The 12,491-nt window shown below is 35.6% G+C and overlaps 1 protein-coding gene across 10 annotated transcripts in view; it reads right to left on the bottom strand.

Moving 5' to 3' along the window:
- VPS13B (vacuolar protein sorting 13 homolog B) overlaps positions 1-12,491 on the bottom strand; it is a 793,535-nt gene that overhangs the window by 644,204 nt on the left and 136,840 nt on the right. For all 10 annotated transcript variants that reach the window (XM_060128467.1, XM_060128455.1, XM_060128456.1 and 7 more), the window contains exon 17: positions 5,909-6,090. In XM_060128467.1, the coding sequence (XP_059984450.1) occupies positions 5,909-6,090 (182 nt within the window). The remainder of the gene's footprint in view (positions 1-5,908; positions 6,091-12,491) is intronic.

Below are 12,491 nucleotides of genomic sequence, written 5' to 3'. Positions count from 1 at the left end.
GTCATAGGAATATACATATCGATAATTACCTTAAACGTGAATGGATTAAATGCTCCAAACAAAAGACACAGGCTTGCTGAATGGATACAAATATAAGAGCCATATAGATGCTGTCTACAAGAGACCCAATTCAGAACTAGGGACATATACACACTGAAAGTGAGGAGATGGAAAAAGATATTCCATGCAAATGGAAATCAAAAGAAAGCTGGAATGGGCTTCCCTGGTTGCACAGTGGTTGAGAGTCCACCTACCGATGCAGGGGACACGGGTTCATGCCCCGGTCCGGGAAGTTCCCATGTGCCGTGGAGCGGCTGGATCCCGTGAGCCATGGCCGCTGATGCTGCACGTCCAGAGCCAGTGCTCCACAACGGGAGAGGTCACAGAAGTGAGAGGCCCGCATACACCAAAAAAAAAAAAAAAAAAAAAAAAAGAAAGCTGGAAGAGCAATACTCATATCAGATAAAATAGACTTTAAAATAAAGAATGTGGGCTTCCCTGGTGGCGCAGTGGTTGGGAGTCCGCCTGCCGATGCAGAGGACGTGGGTTCGTGCCCCAGTCCAGAAGGATCCCACGTGCCGCAGAGCAACGGGGCCCGTGGGCCATGGCCACTGAGCCTGCGCATCCGGAGCCTGTGCTCCGCAACGGGAGAGGCCACAGCAGTGAGAGTCCTGAGTATCGCAAAAAAATAAATAATAAAATAAAGAATGTTACCAGAGACAAGGAAGGACACTACATAATGATCAAGGGATTGATCCAAGAGGAACATACAGCAATTATAAATATATATGCACCCAACATAGGAGCACTTCAATACATAAGGCAATTGCTAACAGCTATAAAACAGGAAATCGACAGTAACTCAATAATAGTGGGGGACTTTAACACCTCAGTTACACCAATAGACAGATCATCCAAAATGAAAATAAATAAGGAAACAGAAGCTTAAAGTGACACAACAGACCACATAGGTTTAATTGATATTTACAGAACATTCCATCTAAAAACAGCAGATTACACTTTCTTCTCAAGTGCGCACGGAACATCCACCAGGGTAGATCACATCTTGGCTCACAAAAGAAGCCACAGTAAATTTAAGAAAACTGAAATCATATCAAGCATCTTTTCTGACCACAATGCTATGAGATTAGAAATGAATTACAGGGGAAAAAAACGTAAAAAACACAAACACATGCAGGCTAAACAATACGTTACTAAATAACCAAGAGTTCACTGAAGAAATCAAAGAGGAAATCAAAAATTACCTAGGGACAATGACAATGTAAACACGATGACTCAAAACCTATGGGATGCAGCAAAAGCTTTTCTAAGAGGGAAGTTTACAGCTATACAACCCTATCTCAAGAAACAAGAAAAATCTCAGATAAACAATCTAACCTTACACCTAAAGGAACTAGAGAAAGAAGAACAAACAAAACCCAAAGTTAGCAGAAGGAAAGAAATCATAAAGATCAGAGCAGAAATAAATGAAATACAAACAAAGAAAACAATAGCAAATATGAATAAAACTAAAATCTGGTTCTTTGAGAAGATTAACAAAATTGATAAACCATTAGCCAGACTCATCAAGAAAAAGAGAGAGAGGACTCAAATCAATAAAATGAGAAATGAAAAAGGAGAAGTTACAACAGACACCACAGAAATACAAAGCATCCTAATAGACTACTACAAGCAACTCTATGCCAATAAAATGGACAACCTGGAAGAAATGGACAAATTATTAGAAAGGTATAGCCTTCCAAGACTGAACCAGGAAGAAATAGAAAATACGAACAGACCAATCACAAGGAATGAAATTGAAACTGTGATTGAAAATCTCCCAACAAGCAAAAGTCCAGGACCAGATGGCTTCACAGGGGAATTCTATCAAACATTTAGAGAAGAGCTAACACCCATCCTTCTTAAACTCTTCCAAAAAATTGAGGAGGAAGGAACATTCCCAAACTCATTCTATGAGGCCACCATCACCATGAGACCAAAACCAGACAGATACTACTACAAAAAAAGAAAATTACAGACCAATATCACTGATGTAATATAGATGCAAAAATTCTCAACAAAATACTAGCAAACAGAATCCAACAACACATTAAAAGGATCATACACCATGATCAAGTGGGATTTATACCAGGGATGCAAGGACCCTTCAAAATACACAAATCAATCAATGTGATACACCATATTAACAAACTGAAGAATAAAAACCATATGATCATCTGAAGAGATGCAGAAAAAGCTTTTGACAATATTCAGCACCGAGTTATGATAAAAACTCTCCAGAAAGTGGGCATACAGGGATCCTACCCCAACATAATAAAAGCCATATATGACAAACCCACAGTAAACATCATTCTCAATGGTGAAAAACTGAAAGCATTTGCTCTAAGATCAGGAACAAGACAAGGGTGTTCACTCTCGCCACTATTATTCAACATAGTTTTGGAATAGCCACAGCAATCAGAGAAGAAAAAGAAATAAAACAAATACAAATTGGAAAAGAAGAAGTAAAACTGTCACTGTTTACAGATGACATGATACTATACATAGAGAATCCTAATAATGCCACCAGAAAACTACTAGAGCTAATCAATGAATTTGGTAAAGTTGCAGGATACAAAATTAATGCACAGAAATCTCTTGCATTTCTATACACTGATGATGAAAAATCTGAAAGAGAAACTAAGGAAACACTCCCATTTACCATGGCAACAATAATAATTAAAATACCTAGGAATAAACCTACCTAGGGAGACAAAAGACCTGTATGCAAAAAACTATAAGACACTGATGAAAGAAATTAAAGATGATACCAACAGATGGAGAGATATACCATCTTCTTGGATTGGAAGAATCAATACTATGAACATGACTATACTACCTAAAGCAATCTACAGACTCAATGCAATCCCTATCAAATTACGAATGGCATTTTTTACGGAACTAGAACAAAAAATCTTAAAATTTGTATGGAGACACAGAAGACCCCGAATAGCCAAAGTACTCTTGAGGGCAAAAAACGCAGCTGGAGGAATCACACTCCCTGACTTCAGACTGTACTATAAAGCTACAGTAATCAAGACAATATGGTACTGGCACAAAAACAGAAACATAGATTAATGGAACAAGATAGAAAGCCTAGATATAAACCCACACATCTATGGTCAACTAATCTATGACAAAGGAGGCAAGGATATACAATGGAGCAAAGACAGTCTCTTCAATAAGTGGTGCTGGGAAAACTGGACAGCTACATGTAAAAGAATGAAATTGGAACACTTCCTTACACAAAAATAAACTCAAAATGGATTAGAGAGCTAAATGTAAGACTGGACACTATAAAACTCTTGGAAGAAAACATAGGAAGAAAACTCGTTGACATAAATCACAGCAAGATCTTTTTTGATCCACCTCCTAGTGTAATGGAAATAAAAACAAAAATAAACAAATGGGACCTAATGAGACTTCAAAGCTTTTGCACAGCAAAGGAAACCATAAACAAGACAAGAAGACAACCCTCAGAATGGGACAAAATATTTGCAAACGAATCAATGGACAAAGGATTAATCTCCAAAATATATAAACAGCTCATGCAGCTCAGTATTAAAAAAACAAACAACCCAATCCAAAAATGGGCACAAGATCTAAATAGACATTTCTCCAAAGAAGACATACAGATGGCCAAGAAGCACATGAAAAGCTGCTCAACATCACTAATTATTAGAGAAATGCAAATCAAAACTACAATGAGGTGTCACCTCACACCAGTTAGAATGGGCATCATCAGAAAATCTACAAACAACAAATGCTGGAGAGGGTGTGGAGAAAAGGGAACCCTCTTGCACTGTTGGTGGGAATGTAAATTGATACAGCCACTATGGAGAACAGTATGGAGGTTCCTTAAAAAACTCAAAATAGAATTACCATATAAGCCAGCAATGCCATACTGGGCATATACCCAGAGAAAACCATAATTCAAAAAGACACATGCACCCCAATGTTCATTGCAGCACTATTTACAATAGCCAGGTCATGCAAGCAACCTAAATGCCCATCGACAGACGAATGGATAAAGAAGATGTGGTACATATATAGAATGGAATATTACTCAGCCATATAAAGGAACAAAATTGGGTCATTTGTTGAGACGTGGATGAATCTAGAGACTGTCATACAGAGTGAAGTAAGTCAGAAAGAGAAAAAGAAATATCATATATTAACGCATATATGTGGAAACTAGAAAAATGGTACAGATGAACCGGTTTGCAGGGCAGAAGTTGAGACACAGATGTAGACAACACACGTATGGACACCAAGGGTGGAAAGCTGCGGGGGGTTGGGGGTGGGGGTGTGATGCATTGGGCAATTGGGGTTGACATGTATACACTGATGTGTATAAAATGGATGACTAATAAGAACCTGCTGTATAAAAAAAATTAAATTAAATTAAAAAATTTAAAAAATAATAATTCAATAGGAGTATACAAATTCCAAGTGTAAAGAGGATATTAAGTAAGAAATAATAGCAATTTTTTAAAAAGTAGTGTAGCTATATCAGTATAAAAGGAAACAAAACAGTAACATGATAGAAACAAAGACAAAAAGAAACTATAGTCACAAGTATAAATGGATTGAATTTACTAGCTAAAAGGCAAATTAGAAAACTTGATCTATAATATCTAGTTATACGTTATTTCCAGGACATATACCTAAAGATAAAAACACATAGATTTTAAGTAAAGAATGCAAAAGGAACTACATCAAATACCAACCAAACAAAAACTAACTGTAACTATGTTAATATAAGAAAAAATAGATGTGTCAAAAGACTCTCTAAGGAATAGACTCACTACATTTAATAAAAGAATCAACTAAAAAAGAGAACATAAATATGTGTGACCTTAGGAGTATATGTTCATACACACATAAGATCTGCCTACTATTTCAGGGTATTCACAGAATTCGAAGCCCTTTCATAAGCCCCAAGTTAAGAACTTCTAAACAAATGAAACATTTGTCCCATCATTTCTTTACAGAATCCTAAAAACCTGTTCCAAAACAACTGTACAATTTTACATTAGGCAATGGCTATATCAAATGAAAAGGCTCTATTTAAAATGCATTTTTTAAGAATTTATAAGATATTCCCCATAGTAAGGTCTAAACTTAAAACCTTAGAAAGCATCATATAACAACAAAACCAGTTTTATTTTAATAAACAAATGAGGTATAAGATAAAAATAATGTTATCATTTTAAGCATGATTGCACTTAATAAAAATATATCCTTTTTGTGTCACTGCAAAAGTAACATATTTTGAGCTGAAACAACTAAAAGAAGCAAGCCTTCTGCAATTTTTCTTGTTTATCTACAAAGTGAGTGATAAGATGAAGATAATAAACTGGCATCAAAGCAGATTTTTAATTTTCCATAGTTAATTCATTCATTCAGGGTGTAAGACTAATATTTTCCACATTAAAACAATTAACTTGCTTATGAATTGCTAAAGTACTATAATTAAGAATTTTATTCCACTCTACCAGCATAATCAAACATATTGTATTTATACTTGACTTGGTTATCATTTCAAACATACAGACTGATCCCCTCAAAAGTTATCCAAGTAAGGCCAAAGGATGAATTGTACAAGGAGCTGGTGAAAAATAATCTCTTGCAACTACAAAATATATCCACAAGTTGGTGGCAGAGAACAAAACTGAATGGCTTAACTCATATCTTGGATTTTACACAGGAGCTATAAAAATCTGCTTTCATAGAAATACACTACAATTTAAGTTGATCATACTATACACATGAATTTGAATGATAAAATATTAGTCACCTCTAATAAGAGTTTTCCATACACTTGTCAAGAAGAGTGTGTTCTTACCTATAGTTTGGAAAACTTCATTCATCAAAGCTTCATTCACTGCTGAAGAGCTGACATTTCCAATATGAGACCAACTTTGATAAATTGCTTGCAGCAGAAGTGTCTGTGCTCTTGTAGCTTGAACTGTGAGATTTGGAAGTTCAAATATACCTTCAGTTATAGCAATCTGAGATCTTTTGGTCCTGCATAAGAAAATACAAAGCATAACAAACAATATATTAAATAACATTTATAAACAACACCATATAAAGTAAATTAGGATGCAAGGGAAGAAAAGGTATACACAGAAATTATTTTAATTAGAATTAAATCAAAGAGATACACAATTCTACTAACTTTAAATATGTTTCACTATTTCAGAACCTCTAACAATAATAAAAAATAAAAATACAAACTAAAATAATGTCCACACACATTCATACACATATATTCAGCTCAAGCATTACACTTTTTAAATCAAGTCAATCATCAAAAATAACAGTGAAAATAGTACTAATTAACACTTAAAATAGGATTTACTAACAGATCTGCCTTATTCCCTTTTTTAAATTTTTTATACACTTTTGAAAGGTTAAATTCCAGTTACAATTATTACAAAATATTGGCTATATTCCCCATGCTGTACAATACATCCTTGAACCTATTTTACATCCAACAGTTTGTACCTCCCCCTCTCCCCACTGGTGACCACTACTTTGTTCTCTATATCTGTGAGTCCACTTCTTTTCTGTTATATTCACTAGTTTGTTGTATTTTTTAGATTCCACATATAAATGATATCATACAGTATTTGTCTTTGTCTGACTTACTTCACTTAGCATAATGTCCTCCAAGTTGATCCATGTTGCCGCAAGCTGGGTAGTATTCCAGTGTGTGTGTGTGTGTGTGTGTGTGTGTGTGTGTGTGTGTGTGTGTGTGTGTGTGTGTGTGTGTGTGTGTGTGTGTGTGTGTGTGTGTGTGTGTGTGTGTGTGTGTGTGTGTGTGTGTGTGTGTGTACGCACATTTTCTTTATCCATTCCTCCGTAGATGGACACTTACATTGTTTCCATATCTTGGTGACTGTAAATAATGCTGCTTATGAACACTGGGGTGCACATATATTTTCATATTAGTGTTTTTATTTTTTTGGATATATACCCAGGAGTGGAACTGCTAGGTCATATGGTAGTTTTAGCCTTTTGAGAAATCTCCACACTGTTTTCCACAGTGGCTGCACCAATTCACATTTACAAAAACAAGTCTCAATAAAATTAAGAGGACTGAAATCAGAGTATATGTGCTGATCACAATGGAATTAAACTGTAAACTAATAAAAGAAAGCTATCTGCAAAATCCTCAAATATTTAGAAATTAAAAACATAAAATACAATTAAGAACATAGTAGATAAAATTCAGAAAGTCACATAAGATAAAACTTTTGAAAAAGTATAAAATGATTTTAGAAAAGGACACTGATATGGATGACAGAAAATAATCAGTGTTCCTGGAGAAAAGAGCAGATAAAGAAAAAAATTCTATGGGCATTCATTCCAATAAATGTAACATGGAGGAAACAGTCCTTCTCCAGAACTTCTCTTGTTTTATACTATCCTCCCACCTGTCCACTACAGACTAGTAAAAACAATCAGCGTATGTGCACTATTTAACCGTAAGAAGAATATAAAGGAATTTCAAGCAATAGTCCTATACAGTTGAGATACTGACAGAGTCTCATGTCAATTGGTTACCTTTGTATTTTCCAGATATACTTTTAATTTCAGTCATCTTTCAAGTCAATGGGCTCCTTTTCTAGCCATTGCTACTGCAGCTGAGAACCACCTTGCTAATAAACCTAATGTCCCTCAAAGTTAAGACTGGATTTTTACTTTGCAGTTCCTAGGTCTATAAAAAAAATGAGCTATAATGTTGCTGGGACTTTGACTGTTTAGGTCTCAGATTAGGCCTAGCTGGTCTTCAAGCTTCATTTTAAAGCTGTTCTCTAGAAAATCTATAAAATCAGCATATATTTATTAATTGCCTATTCTGTAGCAGTCATGCACTAGCTACCTAGGAAGTATCTTAGCCGTTTTAAAACATCAATGAACAAAACAGAAAATTAAAATCCCAGTGTCCTCATAGTTTATATTCTAATGGGGACAGGAAACAAATTAAAAAGTTGATCAAAAAAAAAAAAGTTGATCAATATAAGTAAACAAATGATATAAGGAAGTTAGAAGAGAAATGCTCTTGGAAACAGAAAAAGAGAATGGAAAAACAGAGCATGGAATAGGAACTACTGAAGAGGGAGTAATTTCATATATGGTGGGTAGATCATATTAAAAGGATAGGTTTAATTCCAAGCAAGACATGAGCAGACTTGAAGGAGGTAAGTGACAGTTGTGTGGATATCTCTGGAGAGTGATTCAGGCAGATGAACAGTCTGTGAAAAGGTCCTGAGGTAGGACTGAACCTGGCAAGTCCAAGCAATGGCAAGGAAGGCAGTGTGGTTGCAGCAGTTTGATAATAACCTAATTCACTAATTAAGTTGGTTTTCCAAGGTTTTTATCCATAAGAATTACCTGAATAGGCTTTACACAGCCATTCATCTGAGACTGCATCGAAGTCTGACTCCATAGGGTTCACTTTCCTTGAATTTACTTTTATTTTTAAATCTCTTTAACCTCATTTTCAAAGTTTTTCATTTAAGGTACTAGAAGTAGGACATGAAATTTTTAAAATATCAATTCCAATTCTGGCGAAATCACTTATTTGTTTCATGTTTTTAGGAAAAAGATATATATAACTTCTCTGAGCTTCACTTCCCTCTTTAAAAGGCAAGTATAATTATCCCTGCCCAATCTACCACAGATGACTATAGTGAAAATCAATTACACCTAATATTTAAAGCTTAACAGATACAAGGTTCTTTGCTAGGAACTGAAGATACAGGCACTATCTTTACACTCAAAGAATTCAGAATCTAGTTGTGAGACAAGTAAACCAGTAATTATAATTTAACATAATGAGTGCTATAACAATGTTATGTACAGATTCCTGTGAGATACACTGAAATGGTTGAGGAAAAAATGCAGGTGTTATATTTAGAAATGACCCATAAACATGAAAAGACTCTTAAGCCTCACCAGTAAAAAGGGAAATTCAAACTAAAACAATGTATGACTCTTTTAACCTCTCAGATTAGCAAGACCTCTCAGACTCTAACTCATCTTCTAGGAATCTATCTGAAAAGAATTTTCACACGAGCCTGCAAGAATACTTACACAAAGACAGTGTTTGCAGCATTATTTAAAATAGCCTAAACCTGAGAAAATCTCATCATTGAATAAATTCTGACACATTGACTTGATGCAAAACTATTCAGATATTAAAAAGAATGAAGTTAGATGAACCTACTGATATGAAAGGATATGCTGAAATATGGTAAAAATGTATGTAGTTGCATTATAACATGGTTCCATGTAATAGCAGGAAGTGGTGGGTTACCCACACATAAAAGTATGTCTGCATGTGTTTGTATGTTGAGATAAAAAATTCTGGATAGAATTATTGATAATATTCATTGCTGGGAGATGATAACAGAGGATGACTTTATGTGATCTTTTCCTTTTTTTCCCTATATAAATGTCTCTATTGTTTTGCTTGGTCCTTTGAGATATATATATCATTTTTTCAAAAGAATTTAAGAGGGGGCTTCCCTGGTGGCGCAGTGGTTGAGAATCTGCCTGCTAATGCAGGGGACACAGGTTCAAGCCCTGGTCTGGGAGGATCCCACATGCCGCGGAGCAACTAGGCCCATGAGCCCCAACTACTGAGCCTGCGCGTCTGGAGCCTGTGCTCCGCAATAAGAGAGGCCGCGATAGTGAGAGGCCCGCACACCGCGATGAAGAGTGGCCCCCGCTTGCCACAACTAGAGAAAGCCCTCACACAGAAACGAAGACCCAACACAGCAAAAATAAATTAATTAATTAAAAGCCTGAAAAAATTCAAAAAAAAAGAATTTAAGAAACTGCAATACTTCAAGAATGGACTATAGAAATCACAAACTATGTCAAAATGAATTAATTTCATAAAACATTTTTAAAATGTTTTAAAAATGAGCATTATCAATGTAACAAACTACCTCCGCTCCCTGCTCCGACACTGAATTATCAAATGATTTCTTACCTTCTCATAGACATAAACTTCACTTTTAAGTCAGACAAAGAAAGACAAATATCATGATATCATTTACATACGGAATCAAAAAAATGATACAAATGAACTTATCTACAAGACAGAAATAGACTCACAGAGATAGAAAACAAACTTATGGTTCCCAAAGGGGAAAGGGGGGGATAAATTAGGAATTTAGGATTAACAGATACACACTATTATATATAAAATAAACAACAAGGACCTATTGTATAGCACAGGGAACTATACTCAACATCTTGTAATAACCTATAATGGAAAAGAATTTGAAAAAGAATATATATACACACACACACACACATATTATACAACTGAATCACTATGCTGAACCACTGTAAATCAACTATACTTCAATTTAAAACATTTTTAAATTAAAACAAACAGAAAGAAACTTCACTTAAAACTTCCAAAAGAGGAATTGTATCAACGAAGATGGTAGAGTAAGGTATACCAAAAGTCTGTCCCTCCATAAAAGCAACACAAAAGCTGGCAAAAACTGTCAAAAATCAACTTTTTCAGAACTCTAGAAACTAACCAAAAGCCTGCAACAAACATGGGAACACGTAATAAAAATAAAGTAAAATTCTAAAAAAAATTTTAAACAGCTCAATCTCAGTAGGAACAGTGAACTTTGTGGTATTTTTATTTACCCATGTTACATCCCCTGGCCCCCAGGCTCAGCAGTGGTACCAAATAGCCCTTATCCCCAGTATGACCTGTACTTCTTGATAAACTGTTACTTGACATCTCTGTATTCCTAAAAGATATAAATATTTGTAGGATCTCAATGTCAAGTCAGTGGAAGAGCTCTGGTGCTTCTTGGTCTCATATGCATGGTTGAAAAATTAACAGCCATGACTGCCAGATTTATTAACAAATAATAAATTTATGAACTTAAAAAAAGAAATTGTGGTTGTTCGTTCTGACCTGTCTGGTGGCTACCTGGAGGACCAACTCAAAGAACCTGCTTTCTCTCTCTTAATTCAGAACTCTCCCAATACTAAAACAACTACCCAGGAGCATTTGTAGAAAACATTTACAGGCAAATGTACTGCAATAGTCCTTGCTGCCTGGAATAATAGATAGACAAGGGGGAAAAAAAGAGACTAACCAAAATCTTAGAAAGGCTGGGAAATTATGCTTTCAGGAATAAAAACACTGAAAAGCTCAGTCACCTTCCTGGGAATACGGAAGGCCACACACATGCTAAGCACTGTGCACTTGCAGAGAAAAGACAAGAGAAAGGCCTTAAGCTCTCACTTCTGGCTGACTTTCAGGGTATGCACAACAAGAAAAGGCGGCAGAGTTGAAAACTGCCTGGTTGAGCTCTGAAGACATTCCTTAGAAGAAACCATGGAGGCCACATGGCAGTGGGATGAAATATTCAAAGTTCTGAAAGAAAGAACTGTCAATTAATAATTGTAATTCCAGGGCTTCCCCGGTGGCACAGTGGTTAAGAATCCACCTGCCAATGCAGGAGACACAGGTTCGAGCCCTGGTCCGGGAAGATCCCACATTCCGTGCAGCAACTAAGCCCATGCGTCACAACTACTGAGCCTGCGCTCTAGAGCCCACGAACCACAACTACTGAAGCCCATATGCCACAACTACTGAAGCCCGTGCACCTAGAGCCCGTGCTCTGCAGCAAGAAAAGCCACCACAAGGAGAAGCCGGTGCACCGCAACGAAGTGTAGCCCCAGCTCGCCACAGCTAGAGAAAGGCCACGCACAGCAACGAAGACCCAATGCAGCCAAACATAAATAAATAAATAAATAAATAAATAAATAAATAAATAAATAAATAAATAAATGAATAAATAAATTTATTTTAAAAATAATAATTATTATAATTCTGACTTAACTATTCTTCAAAAATAAAGTAGAAATCTCCCAAGAAAGGAAAGTCCAGGATCAAAAGGCTTCACTTGTGAATTCTACCAACATTTAAAGAAGAAAAAAATACCAATACTCTTCAACTTTTTGCAAAAAAGAAAAGGGAATCCTTCCCAATTTCTTCTATAACATCAGTATTACCCAGGTACCAAAGCCAGACAAAAACAACACAAGAAAACTACACATCGATATCCCTTGTGAACATAAATGCAAAATCCTCAGTAAAATACCAGTAAATGAAATTTGTAAGAAGATTAAAAGCATTATACACCATGACAACTGAAATTTATCCCAGAAATAAAAGAATGGCTCAAGAACTCAATGCAATACATCATATTTATAGAAAGAAGAGGGGAGAAAACATGTCCATATCAACTGACACAGAAAAAGTACTTGACAAAATCCAATACTCTTTCATAATATAAAACACTCAACACACTAAAGAGAACTTCCTCAATATGATATAGGACATTTATGAAAAACACACAACTAACATCATA

Source organism: Lagenorhynchus albirostris, chromosome 17, assembly GCF_949774975.1.
Source record: "Lagenorhynchus albirostris chromosome 17, mLagAlb1.1, whole genome shotgun sequence".
Taxonomy (NCBI): Eukaryota; Metazoa; Chordata; class Mammalia; order Artiodactyla; family Delphinidae; genus Lagenorhynchus; species Lagenorhynchus albirostris.
This window is presented reverse-complemented; position numbering and strand designations above follow the sequence as displayed.